Raw genomic sequence first — 19,653 nt, forward strand, 5'->3', positions numbered from 1 at the left:
CACCAGGCCGGAGCCAGAGTTGAAAAGGCACTGGCTCTGGTTGAAGCCAATCTAACTTCCTTAGGGCCCGGGACCACTAGGGTGTTGCTATTTATGGACCTTGAGGCTCTCCGTGGGGCATACCGGGAGAGGCGGTCCCGTAGGTACGAGGGTCCTAGGCCGTGAAGGGCAACCAGAGCCGTCTTGGTCCCAAAACCAGGACGGAAACCGGACTGAAATGGATCTAAAGCCGATGTTTCCTCCAGAAACCTACCAAGCTGTTCAGCAACCGCTCTCTCAATTACCTTACCCAGGTATGGAAGATTTGAAATTGGGCGGTAATTGGATAGGTCTAAGGGATCTAATATGTTATACACAAACATATCAAATATTGTAATAGTTCCCAATGAAAATGTGTCTTGTTTCAGGAACATTTATCTCTCTAGCTGCTGATAGAGATAGATGGATGTTTCTGAAAGAAAGATGTATGCACTCAATATTAAGTTACCATAACTATGTGTCCCTTAACACTGGCATGCACAAACCAAATAGATTTCTTATAAAAGGATAAGTCATTTGGAAGATGCTTGCCTTGAATCTTTAATATGCCTCCATTATGAAAACTAACCATTGTATTGCAAAGTGAATTTTGCTAAATGATTCTTAAATCTTTATTTAGAAAAGTATTTGTTTTCCAAAAAAATGAGGGTCACCCTCCTCTAGACTTGTGGAACTGCTTTCAGTAACAAAATGAAAAGGTTCTCAGAGGTTTTCTTCCAGATGCCAAACATGTGCCTGGTGCTTTGCTCATAGAAATAGAGGACCCACTAGTGATCCAAATGTAAATCTGGTAATATTTTTAAGCTTAGTTAGCACTGAAATTATAACTCTAGGTGTATGCTGGACTACTTCAGTCCAGACTGAGTGCTCCTCCACACAAAAATCTATTCACATAAGAAACTGCCTATGCAGAATTTCTGATGGTGGTGATGGTTTATGAAGGAGCATGCAATCATGTGAATTCCCACCTACCGCCTGAAATGAAACAGCGAAATCACAGGTTTATCACTTCAGTTACAACTATGTCTTAGGAGAGCACAGTAGAACTAAAAGGTTGAATCCAACATATACATTGGTATGAAAAATAAAAAGCACAAAGGCTTTTTATCAGCCCCTCAGTCTAGCATCTTTGACAAATGTTATTTAAACCTAGCTGTCAAGAGGAGGTTGGGGAGGAAGGAGAGGTTAAAGACACAGTCATTAGCCTTTTGGAAAATATCCTGATTGGGATAACACCCTTGGAAAAACAAAGTTTATTGCTCTTTGGAAGCTTTGCTCACTGAGGGTCAACACAGAACAGTGTAGCAATAAAAGCTGACATTTCTCACTGGCAACATGCTGCTCTGCTTGGATTGTGTTGGCAGACTCTTCTGCCTCCCCTGCGTCTGATACTGATTCTATCTCAGACAGCAGGCAGGCTCAGCAGTTGGTAGGATCGAAGAGGAACAGCACACTGAGGAGCTAAAATGGTTTGAAGTGGCTGTAGCTGCAGGGACCTGGTCTCATTCCACAACTAGAAGTGCAACACTATTGTTAAACAGATAAGCCATTCGAGCTGACCCACTGAAAATGCCTGTTTAATTTATGTATACAACAGAGCCCTGGGGAAAGGTAACATGCTTGCAGAGTGTCTTGTATATTTTGTTGTCTCTCTTCCATGTTTAGTTGTTCATCAGAGCAGTTTACTCAAACAAAAAGGGAAAACCTCAGCTTTCATGACACTAGTAATAAATTAAATAATACCAGTAATAAATAAAGTTTTGGACCAATCGATACTTGCAAAACTTGACCTGTAATCTTACTTGAGTTACCTCTTAACAACATTACACTGTCATGTGAGCAGTTTGCTGAATACAAAGAAAATTCCTTTAATGTATCCTATGATAACTGGCAATGTTTTGAATTTCTATATGGTTTTTTACAGAGAAGTATTATGAGGATACTACAAAATGGGGGTGGGGAAGAAGGGAAGAGCTGACTTTTTGTCATTTGAGGTGCTGTATGAATTATAGCTAACTAATTAAATCAAAGAATATTTTACTCTTAGAGCAAACCTGCCCCAGACAAAAATCCTAGGTCTGATTCTGCTTTACCACTTGGTCACTTGGCTCATTGCTTTGCATTTTTCAGCTCTATTGATCTGATATAGTGCACTATTATAATGAATTGTTTTTACAAAATGTTCTTGCTGAAAATGTCACATTCTCCCTAAAGCCATGTATAGACAGATAAAAGTGTAAGATGTGGGCCACGTAATGAAAGACAGGGACAGCATTTCTGCTAATCAGGAAGAAACGCTGCAGATTCTACCCACGCAGAATAGAGGTCTTTGAAAATGTTGAGCACTGACCATTCTAGACATCTCAAAAGAACTATATTTCTTAGGAAAGAATGGATCTGTAAACAGAAAGAGCCACCATATAGAAACAAAAATGTTAAGAGTTATTGTAAAGCAGTTATGGAACCTGTGGCCCTTCAGGTGTTCTTGGACTACAGCTCCCGTCATCCTTGAGCATTGCCTATGCTGGCTTAGGCTGATAAGAAGCTAAGTCTAACAATTTAGCCTGGATAGCTCAGTTGGTGCTGATAACCAAAGGCTGCAGTTTCGATCCCCGTATGGGACAGCTGCATATTCCTGCATTGCAGGAGGTTGGACTAGATGATCCTCATGGTCCCCTCAACTCTATGATTCTATCTGATCCCAACATCTGGAGCGCCACAGATCTCCCCACTCCTGTTATAACAAACCCAGCTCCTGTAAACCAATAAAAAGCCCCTTGCTATGCTTTGTGCAGGATTTGTATTTTTTTTAAAAAAAACAACTCTGAATTGTTATAACAATTCAAAGTAAGGCTGGATAGGATGGGTTGACATCCCACTTCTTTTTCAAACTAAAATATAGCCATGCCACTTGCTTTCAGGTGAACATCAGGCTGAACTGTTCTACTTCCTTTTTTCCTCCCACTTCTAAACCATCCAGCTTCCTCACCTCCCACCTCCCCAGCATCAGGCATAGGCTTGTTACAAAGAATTTTTCTCTTCACCAGCCTTTTATTTGCAATCTTGTCTATCCTGCTCCTCACAGAGAAGCTGTTGATATAATAGAAGCAATGCAATCAGATGCAGTGCTTCCTTGGTTTTGAGGTGAAGTTGTCCTTGATGCTCCTATGAAGTGCTGAGTGTTGCATCATGGAATTATTCAGTTTTGCATTTTCCCCACTTCTTGGAATGTATGCCTTCATGCTGCATTTAATGGGTTCTGTTGTTATTTGTGTTTTTGAAGCGCCAAATGCTAATTACAAAAGAATACAGTGAGTGAAGCATATTCAGGCAAGGCAAGTTCCTAAGACGTAGTTTGAACCTTCAAAGAAGAAGCAAAAGAAGTTTCCCCACGGAGATACTGCAAGTCCCATGCAACACCAAAAGTAAAAAAGGAAGAGCATTGTGATCTCTCTTCTTTTGCTGTGTTCTTTGAATCTCTGAAGTGTCTCTAAAGGGTAAGTATTATCTAGAGCTTTCTCTTAGTCAACGGATTCCTTCCCTTTCACTACCTGCCTTTTTCTCCCTTGCTATTTCTACTCCCTGTACTATCATGCAAATGTTCATAGGAAAATTACCTCAGGGCACCTCATACTGTTTCTTCCTATAATGACAAATAAACAATTTTTAACTTTTTAGTGTGGTTACCTTGTAAGAAAGTTTAGCAAAACTTACTATAAAACATCTTTCTCACCAACATATCCTACGGACGTCTCACCAACATATCCCACAGTCTAAAATGCACTGGGAAATGTCAGTTTGGAATTCAGCACAAACTTGCCACCCGGTCCTTAGCAACTCAGCCGCTAATGACACTCAGCTGAATAATATTGTACCTACAGCTTACCACTAAACATTATTATAGGAACTCTCACTCCTCCTGACAGCCCCTTCACATGGGGGGGGGGGAGGCAAAAGGTTTAGCAAATATTTTATAATTTGCCACATGATAGAAACCAAATTGCCTGAGATAGCGCTGCATTCTTTTACGTTAAGCTCACAAGCATTGCAAGCCAGCATTTATGGAATTTTGCTGTCCCTCTGAAACACTACTCCCTATCCACAGAATTGCAAAACATATTCTGAACAAGTATACAGCTCCATCAGTTTGACTGACTAAACTAGGCTCTTGGAATATTTGCTAAACAGTAATACAGAGAAGTTTCAATCTCATTGGAGCTCTCAGACAGGATCTGAGTCTTCATAGTCTCAGGTTAATCATGTACCTAATTTTCTGATTATTGACTTGTTCCCACAAAGGATTCGACTTGCTTTGGCATATCAGCACTCATCAGTGATGAACTGTCAAGTGAAGTTTTATGCTCTTTTCACAGATCACATTTTTAAACTGAAGGAACATGGTGTTTTCAATTTTAACTTTAGGGCAACATCCAATGTCAAATTCAGATTATTTCTATTAATCTAGTGAGATGTAAAGGGGGGGGGGAGCTTTTATTGCTGCTTTCATTTTGATATGGAACAGGCTGACTGTTTGTTTCTAGAATCACATTAAGCAATCGATGGATCCTGCTCAGTTGAGTTACCCTATTGTCAAGCTTTATAGCTGTGCAGAAAGTTAGTGCATAATTTTTGGTTATTGAAATAGGTGAATATTGTTAACTCAAGCCAGGATAAAAGAAGAATTGAAGCTTTTGTCTGGGGAATGCTTGAGCTGTAGGCTCCTGCAGGGAAAAAGCTCACTCAGGAGAAAGCTTAAGCCAAGATTTGTGGATTTAAAAACTTATTCAAGACAACAATAAAGTAAAATCCCAGGATAGAATGTGCCTTATGGATCTGCTGTGTTTGAGCTATGTTAAGGAGATGGAACTGAATTTTCACCTGGTAATTCTCTCTTTAAACTAAGAACATCCAAAATGATGAAAATATAGAAGAGCTGCATCCATACGAATGCTACTACAAATTAACACACAGCAAGGCAACCTAGGACACAGATAATATTCCATATGTTCTGCAGCAGCTCACTCTGACAAGAAATGTTATGGGAAATGCAAAGTTTTTGCAGAAAACAGCAGTTCTGTACGTTCTCTTTCTTCTCCATTCACAGCAAAGTCTAGTAATACAAAACAACTTGGTGGGTTATTGTACTGCTGAATTTCCTCACTCCTACAAGTAGCAGCCAATAAGGTGAAGTGGAGGCAGGGAAACTCACAAAATTCTTTCAGAAACTCTGTATCTCCAGATCTCAGAACATAATCCCACCAAAAAATTAAAATAATCACTAACACTTCCCCCCATGAAACAGCTTCATACAGTACCTGAACATGTGAAGGTGGCAGTCCTCTTCTTATGTATACAGCAAAAAGGGCATCCTTTCCTAACGAGATATTGAATTTCAGGAATTGTGGCTGTGTGATATGGATTTGTGACCGCCAGAATACTCCTTGTGGTACTTCCTGAGTGACCCTCCGTCCGACCTCTGCCTCCCCGCTATCTATGCTGTTGTTTCTAGAGGCCCAAGGTCCTGGAAGACAAGAGCCAATAAAAGCAGATGAAAGTCAGATTCAAATAGCTATATATTTAGCAGTCTCATTTAAGATGAAACTGTGTGGCAATCTTAGACGTCAAAGCAAAACTTAATTGACAAGACTAATTTATCAACCCATTTCTTTAAAAAAAGTAGTGAAAATACACTGCTTTCAATAGAGTTATTTCAGTGTAAGTGTGAGAATCTGCTTCTTAGAAAGCTATAAACTTGCTCCCTGGGGCTTCTGAAATCTTGCATACAGCTTCCTCTCCCATTTTTAATTCCATGATTGCTCTTTACTGATCAAACATAATAAGAGCAGAGAGGCAGCTAAGCACATTAAAAGCTCCTTGCAGCCTTTTCAACATCCTAATGTGAATGGGATATAAAAATAAATCCACATGGGAAAGTAAGGCAGTAATTTCAAAAGGGAAAGGAAGGGGGTAATTTCAATGTAAATTCACTGATTGAGGAATTTTATTCATCATATGTCAAATACCAAGCAAGTTCGTAAACAATCAAACTATTAGAAAAAGAAAAACCCAAGTCCATTAATTTTAGATTTGCTTCTGCTAAATATAAGATTAGAATGAAACCAAATGTATTGTTTTCCAAAGGCTCGTGTTGCTTGAAACTTGACCAGCTGAAAACTAAAATTATCTCCCCAATATAGTTAAAACCCCCTTGCTGATTCTTGACAAACAACTTCTTTCTGGACAAGCTAATTTGGACTGCACATGGGAAAACTGTGAGATTTTGGAAGAAGTTTGGTAGAAAAATATTTTTAAATAAAATAAATAAGAGCATCACCCATTATTTGTCTTTTCAGCAATGCAACATAAGGTAGTTTGGGCTTCATGATTTTGTCTGCATAATTTTGTCGCTTTTAGATTGGATTTTTTTGTTCATTATTGGTGTGTGGTAGTATAACAATGAGGACATAAGAACTGCCTTGCTGGATCATTTCATTTCATGCAGAACCATCTTTGATATGACAACCAGGTGCTCCAAAGCAGCTTACAAACGTGGCACAAAGGCAAGAATAATCCCAATATTTGTCTAATGATTTAAAGAACCTTGACTAAAAGTCACATCTTTCAACAATTAATTCCATAAGTTAGTAGAACAAATATTGTGTATATTGGAGCTTTTGCAATACAATTTAATTCGGTGACTTGGGCAGCTGTATAGCTTGAGGGTACTCTTGCATGCAGTATTGTCAGGTAGTGCCAGTGCCATGGAGCGCTTATTATGATGTTTAGCTAGTTCATCAGCTATGGCATTCCTGGTCACCGCTGGCCACAGATACTCATCTTCTGGTAATCTCCTGTTTGGATTATGAAACTCTGTAACACTTTCAACATGGATTTCCCTTGAATGTGGTTCAAAAGCTACGGTTAGTGCAGAATGTTACTGCCAGATTGTTAAGTAGATCAGCTTATTTTATTTACTTTGATTCTTTGAGATCTGTACTAACTACGTATATGTTACTCGATCCAATTCCAAGTGTTGCTTAAAAAATTGGAGCTCAGGAACACCTCTCCCAATACAGAGTTGCACATGTGTTAAGATTTTCAGAGGCAATGATGAGGGACTGGATAGAAACTTTAACTAAAATAAAATGAAAGTATTTCAAGATTGTGACTCTTATTTTAGTTTCAGCTATCCAGCTGCTTTAAAGTACGTGATAAAATGGAAGCTTTTTTCTACCCTTCTAATGCATATTTATAAGAATATTTATAGTTTATATCACTATATGTTTTTATTTCAGATCGTTAAATCTGATATGTTGACATGATCACAAATATGGTTTAGATAAATTTGCACCCATATAAGAACACACATCTAGGATATAGTTACACCTCTGGAAGTGAATCAGTTTGCCAAAATCTGTCATAATTTTTGCCAAATATTATCTTTGAGAGACAGCACTTTCAACAAGGGCATAACAATGTGGCAGGGAAGTGTGTATAATCCAAGTAAGTACCAAAACATATCCTCTGCATCCATTGTCTTTAAATGTAATTACCACTGCAACAAGTTTTCAATTTTAAATTCCAAATTGCCTGTGCTCTTGAGGCTTACACTTGCATGTAATGAAAAGCCATTTAAACATATTCTGTTGCCAATGTCTTTACATGGTAAGAGAATGCTTTGACTGAACATTGTTAATCTTTGAATAACAGTTTTTAATAAGCTGTGTCTTTTTTGAATTTTCTAGGTTAATGGGTCTTCAACAATATCCGAGGACAAAGAAAAGGCAAAGAGAAACACAAGAGCATGTTGGCTACAAATGGAACAAATGGGATTAATGTAATATCAAGCAACATGCCTATGTGGGTATGCCTGAGCAACTCATCATCCTCAAGAGGTATCAAGTGAAGATTCATAATGGAACAATGATCCTTTCTACAAGCACTGTCTTTCATCTGAGGATCTGTAAGTACCTTGCACACATTGAGGAACCAAGCAACACAACCAGGTATTGGCATCCTCATATTAAAAAGAGAAATACCAACTATCAAGAGCATGACAATGTACTAAGGGTAGCACATCAGTCAGTGGCAGTGATGGATAGAAAGGCTAGAATATAAAAGGTGTAATTTGCATCTATCACTTAAGAACGTAAGAAGTGCCATGTATTTGCAAATTGATGCAGATTTCATCATTCAATTAAGACAACAAAGCTTTTCCTAATATTGTAACTTCCATGCTTGGACTATAGACCCAAGGTTACCCAAGCAATGAGTCAAATAACGAAAACATAACAGCTTTACTATTTGTTCAAAAACAACACAGAATCTTATGTCAATGTAAGAACTAAAAGCTTAAGGCATAATTTAAGGTGCCATACAATTCTGTTGTTTGGAGCGGTATGGGGAGAATATAATCCACTGAGGAAGTTTCCATGGGTTAAAAACATGTCTAGATTTTAACTTTTAAATAAAATAATACCGTTTTGTGGATTGACACACCTCTATTGTGGGTAACAGATCACATTATCTGCTCCTGAACCTGGTAAGAGGACCATGATATATGCACATAATATTCAGCAGTAAGTCAACAAACATCTGTCCTACAGTTTCCCTTTCTCTGCTAAGCTTTGTTGATCTTTGCTTCCAAGATGACAATGGACTCTAGTTGACTTAAGCCAAGGTGATGCTTCCCCACAAAAGCCTAAGTCAACCCTACATGATTGCTTGAAGGGTTGCTGTAAGGTCACAGCCGTGGGCTGGGCTAAGAGAGCAGCAAAACACCACTGCCAAGCCATTGGCAATGCTTTGGAAATTGAGCCCAAGTATGACCCCATGGATACCTTCCGATGGGTAGGACAAGAAGACAGAACTTCTGATTCTTTGTTCTACCAGCTCATTGTGAAACATGAGCTAGCAAAATGAATATTTAACATTGTCTTATAAACCAAACCACTCTACCCTAACTTTTCCCATTTGCAGTGAGGGAGCCCATTGGAGATGCCTGTCGCCACCTTCACCACTCAAGTCACCCACACATGGGTATAGTTTTTGAACAGGGTTTATCCACATGAACCATAGAGTTGGAAGGGACCTTGAGTGTCATCTATTCCAATCCCCTGCAATGCATGAATCCTGCCCACAGATGTCCCTGGGTGGGCTTGAACCACCAACCTGGTTAACAGTCAGATGAACTGACCCATTGCATCACAGAGATTCCAAGTTCTATGCAAGTGAGCCAAACCACATCGCTTGACTGTGCAATTTGATCCCACAAACGTTAAATTGTATATGAATAGGTCCCATTTAAATACTATACCAGTGCAGGGACAGCCTTACACCTATGGACACTGTCACAGTGCAAAGACAGGAAGATGTTTTTAAAAGAACTTGTTTCCTTTTTTTGTCCACTGTATGCCCTTCCATATTATCAATTATTGGCTTGTATGTTTCATTAAGATATGTTTTCTCTTTAATTGAGGCATACTGGCACATTAAAGATGTGATAAGCAAATGGCATTGTAGTAACTGAAAAATGTCCCCTGTACTGAAATGGTGGAGAATACATATATCATGTGCCTTCAGCATACTTGCGTAGTAAGGAGTATTTGCAGAATTAATTAACTTTGTTTTCAATTTCCTTATCTGAATATTTCATAAGCATGAACCAAACTGCAGTGAAGTTAATAAGAAGCTCTCTGAAAAACTTAGCTTTGGGCTCTAGAACAGCTTACTCCTTCTGCAAAAGTAACAGGTGTTTTAAAGTGGAAGGCTACATAGCAGAAGTCGAAGGCTGTGATGGAAAGACCACTGTAGTAGCCTCATACTTGCATATTTCATACTTCTTGTTACTGCAGTGGATAGACTATTTAATACAGATCTTTGAAGATGTACTTTAGGAATAATGGACTAAATTGGTTAGCTACATGAGTTATCCTTTTTTCATGGTGATGTTAAACTAATCAATTTGACATCACATTCAAATGTTATAATTTTATGGAATTGTGCATAATTAGGCAATGTACAACTCAGGAACAAATTTCAAATATTTCAGTCAATTAAAACGAAATACAATTAAAAATAGTAGTGTCTCCTACAAGCATTAGAGGCAAATCAGTTTTGAACAGTTTTGTCTCCTTAGACTTAGTTCAGGGGTCAGCAAGGTTTATCTTGCCTGGGCCGGATTGGCCCTGTGGAGATCCCTCCATGGGCCGGATTGCGCACGTGTGTGAGTGCGCACGCTTGCGATTTCCAGCATCTGTGCATGCGCAAGGGCGATTTTTGGCACCGTGGAAGGAAGTCCCTACGTCGCGCTGTGCCAGTTTAGCACAGCGTGCGAGCGGGCAACTCAGTTTGGGGGTGGCTCGTGGGCCAGTCAAATGACCTCCGCAGGCCGCTTCTGGCCCATGGGCCTTAGGTTGCTGACCCCTGACTTAGTTCATCTAAAACTGAAATGATAAAAAGATGCTGCAAGGTAGGTTATAGAAATGAAGCCCCTACAAGAGTATCTGTAAAATTTAACAAAAGTTACAAAGTACGCCTGCATAAATCTGCTTTAGAAATTATTCTGCACCACATATTTTTATCTGTAGCAAATAAAACTGAATACTGAGTATTTTGTAAGACATCACACTTCATTCCCATTAATTCTATAGGCAGTGCAACTAGCCCAGGGATCATTTGAACTCTTAGAAGGGCTCAGAAGACTTGTATTTCATTGTCTATTAACACAGTTCATGCCATACATGATACAGTTTTGAGCTGTCAATAAATTCTGCTAATAGCACTTGCTTATAGTTCTGCTGAGTCTACATTCTCCTGTAGTAACTACTGATTTACTTCCTAGAACTAAAAAAGTGCCTATCTCTCACCAAAGCTGCAATGTCAACTTACTTGCTCTAAATGAACACTAAACAGTTTTTTAAATGTAGAAGAAAAGAACACATTTCAGATGGTCAAAATACTAAAATAAACATACATGGGGGGAATGTGTGTGTGTGTGTGTGTGTGAGAGAGAGAGAGAGAGAGAGAGAGAGAGAGTTAGAGTTCAGTAGTGTGTGATTAGATAGGCAGAAAGAGTACTAACAGCTCAGACCTAGGCATGAAACAGTAGATGAAACATATGAGGTTTTTTTACGGTGGGGCTAGGCTACATACCGAGACCCTATTAATTCGTGGATCCAGTAAATGTTAAAATCTAAGCAAGGATTCAAATTCCTGGAATAGGGTGTTAATGCTGTGAACCCCTCCATCGTATATATGTGTAAATCTACCATATATCATAAAGGCGCCTGGAACCCCTTGAATTTCACACCACTTGGAGATTGGAATGGTGTATAACACATACATACAACCAGGCTGCAATGTTGCCATTAAATAAACTCATATCCAGTCTGATCTACTTTGTTTCTAAAACTAAAGCACTGCAAATCTTATGTGTGTGTGAGTATATATATATATGCACATACAGAGTAACAAATTTTGCACTAAAGACACTCTTTAAATAACTTGGGTTTTCCAGAGGTCCTAGATAGCTTAAACAAATGTATTTATTTGCAGCATTGATCCATTTTGTTTTCATGGTCTACAGCAGTAGTTTTCAACCAGTGTGCCATGGCACCCTGGAGTGCCTTGAATGATGGTCAGGGTTGCCGCAGGCAACACTGGCCTCTATTTCTCTTTCCTTCCCTCCCTTCCTCTGATGCCTTCTTGTGTCTCTGCCTTCCAAAATCTTGCAGCAGTACTGGCTACAAGCTCCTGAGGTGCCTCTGGGGCTGGCCAGGGGGTGCTGGTTGCCAGGAGCTGAGGCAGCACTGGAATAAGTAAGCAAGTGGGCGAGGGACCCTAGGCCAGCCAGTCCACCAGCCTTTGCTGTTGGGAATGGACAGACAGGTTCCAGGGCCCCGTTGGACAGTGTGAGGAGTCACTTCTCTTTGGGGCGGGGGCGGGGGGGGGAGCTCAGAGGACTCCCAAGGAGAGGGGAGAGGAGAGGAGGTTGAGGAAACACTCCACAAGGGTGTTCGAAAAGGGTGAGAGACTGCCAGCTCGGCAGGTAAGGGGTGACATAACTGGGCTCCTGAGCCCCACAGGGATGCCACAGAAAGAATGCAGTTGTTCAAGGAAGATGTGGACACAAAAAGGTTGAAAAACTCTGGTCTACAGGAATGCTTGCATCCCCCATTTTCACCCACTGTTTGTCAATCTGTTCATTTACTTGTGCATATTTCAGAGGCTAATGCAAACCATTAGTAACATTTTGATATAGCATAAGCTAGAAGAAACCATGGAGAAAATCTAAAAAAAGAAGAAGAGGTGAGCCTTTAGCTAAACTATAATACTCTAGAATAGAATAACAGTCGCAGAATTTAAAAATGCTGCAAGCTGGTGTCTTGGAGTTTGCTTATCTCAGGTCTCATAGCTGCTAAAAATACTTTGCAGTTTTTTCTCTTTTATCACAAGTCTATATGAAAGGAAGTTTTAAATGCTTATTTCTTCTTTTTACCCAGGGAAGTCATTTTGATCTGTAAATCAAATATGTATTTAGCCACCTGTAAATATAAGATTGATCTCCTTTCTCCATTATTTATTTTTAGAGGGGTGTTATTTACCCAGTTCAAATTATTGTTTTGTTATGTGCACTGCAGAGTGGAGCTCAGTACTCCTCAAGCATGCCCGAGTGGGGGAAAAAATCTGAGGCCAAAGGTATCCATTTATATCCCCCCTTCAAAAGGATATTCTGAAAATGACACAGCATGGACAATAGCAGCATAAGCTGCATCTCAGACAGACAAATTGACTCATAACATTATTGAATGTGCCCAGGATAGCACATTTTGTTTCTCAGAACTGAGCTCATATTAACCAATATCAAGGAAGTTTGGAAGATTTAAGACCCAGACACAGTGAAGCTGTGGTGGTGCTGGATTATATTGGGCCACAACTCTACTGAGCATGTATGCATGTGATCAACGAGCCCACCAGCTGATTGACAACCTGTCATTCAACCACTGTTGAGGTCTGCCACAGTGTGAACAGCTTCCAGTGGACCTCATCCAGTCACTAGTAGGGCGTGCTGTGGCCCACCAGCCCTGAAGCTGAGCTTCTGGAAAGCACCACCCTCCAAGGTCCCTTAAGGGGATTCCATGCTGGGTTGGAGTGAGGTGCCCCTCCCATGCTCCTCCCTACTAAGGATCCACTCCAAAGTTGTGAAGATTGCTTTCAGGAAGGAAAAAACCCACAGGACCCAGCCAATCCACCTGTGGTCAAAATCCCCCTCCCCACAAGCCCTGAAGCCAGCGACTAACTGTTGTCCATAGGAAGGCTCTCATCTGCACCACCAAGAACAGCTCTGGCTCTGTCCAGTGTATTTTGACAATCTTTAAGAAACTGTGGCATGTTGAGCAAACACCCCATGGATGAATAAATGTTTGCTCAATATGCCACAGCTTCTTAAAGATTGTCAAAATACACTGGACAGAGTCAGAGCTGTTCTTGGTGGTGCCATGGGTGAGTTCAGCTGCCTTGGTCTTATTTATGCCCACATGTCATTCAGAGAAGATGTGTTGAGCTAAGGTTCATACAATGTTTAGCCAGGCAGACAAGACATCATCCTAAAATGATATATTTCCTTCTCTAGATTTTCCTTCTGTTGACCATCCACAATCAGATGAGCAGGGAGAGTATCTTCTTCCAACCTCCACTTCCATAGACAAACTGGCAGGAAATGGGGTGGAAATGTGCTCCTGACACTGCCTACCCTGTGGGGCAGCTCCTTTTATTGTGCTGCGCTTCTGATGGAACAGTTTCAGGCCCATCCGACTGTTCTTATTTTTGACAGAAACCTATGGGGTAAGCACAGTGCATCTTGACACTGCATGGGAAGGTCACAACCAGAAATCCTTGTCTGGTACCCCACGTAGTTAGTCACCCATGTAGTGACTAAAGGTTTGACAAATCACTATATCATGGGTTCACTTCAACATCATCAGAAAGGTGACAAGTGTGATGTACAGTATCTCAGAGTACAAATGCTAAGGATGAAGGATTATCAAAGCCTTTGGGCTCCTTGACTCCTTCAGGAGGAAGGGTGGGATATAAATTCAATAAAAATATAAACAATAACAATTCACAAACAAGTGATGTAATACCAAATAATTCACATTAATTGTATTTCACATGAGTAATGATAATGGATTTCACATCAATTACAGTGCTTTGAAAGTAGTACACAGAAGTTTATGAAACATCCCAAGTGCTCAGAAATCAAAACCTTTACCAATGTTCAATGCTGCATGAATTCACATTACAGCCTTTTGCTTGTTTGCATCTTAATGTGCCCTAAGGTATAATTTACTTGGTACAGTACTTAATAAGGTTAAGCGTCCCACAACACATTGCGTACCTTGATTAAAACACAGCCTAAGTAAATGACTAAATGCAACAATGCTTTGTGGGATAAACAAGGGTGCTGCAGATATGGAATTTGACATTTTAGCTTTCAATACAAATATCAGAGAAGATGAGGAGGAGCAATACTGTGCAATGTGTTAATTTCTTACTCCACACGTGCTTGCATGTTAGAATGGTCACATGTTCAAAATAATTGGTAAGTTGATTTTTATAATACAGTGGTGCCTCGCAAGACGAAATTAATTCGTTCTGCGAGTTTTTTCATTATGCGAGTTTTTTCGTCTTGCGAAGCACCACTGTGTATTGACGGTTTCCCATAGGAATGCAATGGCGGTTTTAAAAAAAAGGCGCAAGACGTTTCGTTTTGTGAAGCAAGCCCATAGGGAAATCCGTCTTGCGAAGCAACTCAGAAAACGAAAAACTCTTTCGTCTTGCTAGTTTTTCGTCTTCCGAGGCATTCGTCTTGCGGGGCACCACTGTACAGTCTACCATTTGCAATACGAAGCTGTACATAGCAGGTCACACTTCCTAGGTTACTGTGTCTAATAATCTGAGTATATTTAGAAGTCAGGACATCATAGCATAGAAAAATTAGAACTAGAAATAATCCATTTGATTGTTTACCCACTATTCTATCATTTGAATTATTTAGGAGTTATGGATGGAACAACCATGCCTACCTGCACTGTGTGGAAAATCCCCCCTCTCTATCTGGTGCTTATTCTCTTTAGATATTTGTAGATTAGTAGTTTTCAACCATTTTAGACCTGGGACATACATTTAGCTGAAACATGCATTTTGGAAACCACTTCTTAATTTTTAACCACACATCTGAATAGTGATAGTGTTCCAGGTAAAACCCACAGTAGGTCAGGCTGTGACCCTGTAGCATACCCTGATTAATTAGCAGCAGACAAATATTGTGTACTGCTATGTTTATCCTTCCCTCTGTTTCACCACAGTTTTTCTGGCCAAAGCATCCAAGTTTGTAATGACAAATGCCCACTCAACATACTACATTACTTTCAGCTTTTGATCATGCTTTGATCATGCTTTGATAAAATACCAAGTTTATTAGTACAAGAAGAACACCTGGCTGGGGCCACTAGGGGGCGCATTGGAAGATGGCCGACAATACCATCTCTCCGACCCACACGGGGCTGTAAGAGGCTGTAATGGGAGTAGGCAGCCTCCCTTGTTGCCCCAAGGAAATGGGGAACACTGCCCTTGCCTGCTGTGCCCATAAATCACCCCCTAATTCGAAAGAAGGGGGTGAGGGCCCTAGGCAGAATGCCCCTGTGTGGACCTCGGCTCTCCTGGACGCTGTCTCTGATCACGCACTAGCTGCAGCAATTTGGAATAATTAATTACAAAAAAAGCAAATGCACATATTTCAAGTGAAGAAGGGGAGTGAAGTCTGCTAATTTAAGTGACCTCTGCGAAAGAAGATGACGGGTTGGAGAAACAGGAATATTTTACGATGAAGATACATCAAAGGCTGGGTATGTTGACAACGGGACTGAATGGGGGGGACGACCTTTTTTACTTTCCTTCTATGTGATTTACAAGAACCCCTCCTCATTAGAATCGTCGGTTGAACTGACCCAAGCAGGATGATTAAAGTCTGTGTGGAGATAAACTTTAACCAAAAGCATGCTTTATGGAGATCGAGAAGCAATAAGAGCTTTTGGAATGGCGCAGCAATTAATTCGGAGTCGCCATCTTGCCAAAGGATTTATAGCTGAGAGAAGGAACGGACTGGTTTTCAGACTGCATTCCTGGTGAATCTCCTCAGAGGTTTTGAGAAAGGAGGCAGATTGGTGAAGATTAATGAAGCTAAGACTGTTTTGATGTATGGAAGTGATGTTACATGGAAAACGTCTGGATATGGCTACTGGATAAAAAATAATAATATCCACGCAGGATTACAAACTGTCTAACCAGCTTGTGGAGACTATCAGAGGTCACAAAGAGAAAGGAAAAATATATGAAAATAACAACAAGAGATGTGGAAAAACAAGAAGAAATGACTGGATAGTACTGTGAACATCATAAGATTAGATTTGTGGACATTAAAACAGCAGTAAGAAGCAAGAAGTTGATTGGATCCCCTTCAGAACTTGAAATATGGGTACCCCCAACAAAAATTTAAAATTTGGCTGTGTAATTTGGAATTTATGTAATTTGGTTTGATTTGATGTGATTGGTCGGTTAATAAAAAAATATTCTTTTAAAAAAAAAAAGAACACCTGGCCAGTTTTCAACAGCAAAACGTGCACTCACCCCTGCATACAGGGAGACAATGCTTCTTATATAGCCAGCCCTATGCATGTTTACTCAGATGCAAGTCCCACTCTTTTCAGTGAGGTTTTCAGCCTAAGAGGTTCACAATTACTTCCACACTGCAAAAAGGTAGCATAAGACAGAGTTATCTTACTGCTCATATTTCAAGGGCTAACATGTGTCTCTCTCAGTTTGGAAGGCTATCATCTTTTTAAAGTAGTTGCTGGCTTCATCCTGGGCTCTGTCAATTATGAAAGGTCATTCTGCACAACCGAGGAGGCAGGACCTGAAACAGCTGGTGTGTGAAAAGCTTGACAGAGGGCTTCTTAAAAACTGCTGGCCTGGCAATATTAGCCTTAAATTAAGTGAATGAAAAGGAAAAGGCAGACCTTTCAGACTTCTGCTACCATGTCATGTCTTTTTGAAGTTTGTTTTATTATTGCAGAGAATAACATACGGGTTGAAATATAATATTCAAAGGTTTTATTTGGGATGTCACTCAAAAAGATCATTAATTTCTTTATATCTGATGAGATGGCCTCTAGATCACAAAACCTGATGACATAATAAAATTTGTTACTCTTTTTTAAGGTGCCACACAACTCTTTTTGCTGTCCAATTTTTCGCTCTTTTCTAGCTGCTCCTAAATCATCCATTTCTTTCTTTTCTGCTCTAGTCCTGGAGACTGCCAGTACATGATAAATGTGGTAATCTCCCCCCACCCCCGGCAAGATTCCTGTGTCATCAGCATTTGTATTACAGGCAGAAACATTCAACAGGTGAGGACTCTTATGTCTTCATCTCTGTGACAGAAAAGGGTCTGCTTGCTGAGCTTCTGCCTGTTGTGCCACACAAGGGCCTTGACAGAAAGAGCAGCAGCAAGCCCACAGGGGAGTAAATCGGAAACAATCCCCTTCATTGTGATACTGTGTTTGAGGTCTATTCATGCTTAGGATTACCAACTGGCCGTAAGAAGTACTGTATTTTTCGCTCTATAAGACGCACCAGACCACAAGACGCACCTAGTTTTTGGAGGAGGAAAACAAGAAAAAAAATATTCTGAACCTCCGAAGCCAGAACAGCAAGAGGGATAGCTGCGCAGTGAAAGCAGCAATCCCTCTTGCTGTTCTGGCTTCTGTGATAGCTGCGCAGCCTGCATTCGCTCCATAGGACGCACACACATTTCCCCGTACCTTTTAGGAGGGAAAAAGTGAGTATTATAGAGCAAAAAATACGGTATGTCCTACGTAGCTTGGGCTTGTGTTGTTAACAGAAGTTCACTTTTCAGAAATCAGCAAGTTAAAGCTTCTATGGCACTGAGATAAATTTTAGTGCTTGCTAATATCTGCATATCAAGCCACAGCAAAGGGAAAAGAAGGCTGGGGGACGGGAAGGAGTTGACAACTCTATTCATCATGTTAACTACCCTCAGCATAACTGATCAAAAATCTAGAGTTTATATGGTGACCTGAAAGTCCTCAGCATATGTTTTATAAACAAAAATGGTTTGTGCTTTCCTTCAAATATGCAGATTTCTAAAGGAAAATGACCATCCTACCATTTCTCCATATAACCCCTGTTTTTTCTTAGTTTCCCAATGAGGCAAGCATGGAAGCAATCATCTATTTCTTCAGAAGCAATCCCCATGTTGTTTCCCCTCACTCTGGTTATGCCTGGTTTTTGAATCACTTTAAGATTTCTAAGCTATCCACAATATGGGATGTGAAGTTCAGCAGTCCATATTATTGTTGCTCAGAACTGCTAGGGCTATGTATTAAAGCTGACATTGCAGGATAAGGTCCCTTTTAAAACTGTTGCAATTTTGCCAGATATGGCAGTACAAGTGGAATTCATGGAGAAGAACTGCTGTAGTCAAATGATGCAAGTAGCAATACTCCTGGAAGTGGACTATGAATAATGTTTTTAATATACTCAAATGAAATACATTTATTTTAAAGCCTTAACTACAGGTTGTTGTATGTGAAAGACTGGCTGTTCTACAAATAGCAAAAGATGCAGCTGAATCCTCACCTTTACCTCCAGATGGCATTGTTGCTACATCATCAGAGCCTGGCAATCCAGTCCGTATCCCATTGTTAAAGGTGTGTCCATCTGCTGGTTGTAGCTGCCAGTTTAGCCCAAGCATATGCATTGCTGCAAGACACAGAAAGCCGGGAAAAATAAACATACAATGTATACATTACAAAAGTCATGAGGGAAGAGAAAACCATTTTAAAATAAAGCTGCTTCAGGAGGAAAAAAAGCTTTTTTCGGGGCAGGGGTGTAATGCATGGGAGCAATGTATTTTATATTTGTTGAACTGCTTCAGTGTAGTACAATGAAAAATATATAGATAAGACTACATATAATAAAAATAACTGGATAAGAGACAAAAAGTGGTTCATTAACATGCCACTATAAAAAAAGTATAAAGACAAAACATTCCTCAAAATAAAATCATATTATTTTGTTGTGCAAAGACTGCAATAGTGTGCACAATCAGATAGAAGTCAGTTCCACCGAATAAGGGGGACTTACTGCTGAGTAAACATGCCAAGAATACAGTTGAAAGTCTGACAGCTGCCTCTATTTAGAACTGAAATGTGCGTAATACATTTCACAATAAATGCAAAGCCTTTCTTCAGTGTTTTAACATGTGTAGAGTTCATTTTTGGATCTCATTGTGTAGAGGACATTTAAAACTCACTGGGGAAAGCAACTGTTTAATTAACAGTCGCTATTAGCCGTTGATTAATCAGAAAACATTTGCTTTTCTGTCATTGTCTTTACCTTTTTGGAATACACCTAGGAACTGTAAAAAAAAGGGGGGTGGAAAAAGAATAGCCAAGCCTAAAGCTAAACCATAGTTTTTAAAAGGTTGAAAGTAGTATGAGAGAAGCATTGTTTTACAGGTTATACACTCCT

At 39.9% G+C, this 19,653-nt stretch overlaps 1 protein-coding gene across 24 annotated transcripts in view; it reads right to left on the bottom strand.

Annotated features, from left to right (window-relative positions):
* Positions 1-19,653, bottom strand: part of TENM2 (teneurin transmembrane protein 2) — a 753,140-nt gene that overhangs the window by 126,203 nt on the left and 607,284 nt on the right. For all 24 annotated transcript variants that reach the window (XM_083430660.1, XM_083430659.1, XM_083430641.1 and 21 more), the window contains 2 exons: positions 18,760-18,882; positions 5,355-5,560 (listed from right to left, as the gene is read on the bottom strand). In XM_083430660.1, coding sequence (XP_083286786.1) covers positions 5,355-5,560; positions 18,760-18,882 — 329 coding nt within the window. The remainder of the gene's footprint in view (positions 1-5,354; positions 5,561-18,759; positions 18,883-19,653) is intronic.

The sequence above is a fragment of the Podarcis tiliguerta genome (assembly GCF_965153285.1).
Source record: "Podarcis tiliguerta genome assembly, chromosome: 2".
Taxonomy (NCBI): Eukaryota; Metazoa; Chordata; class Lepidosauria; order Squamata; family Lacertidae; genus Podarcis; species Podarcis tiliguerta.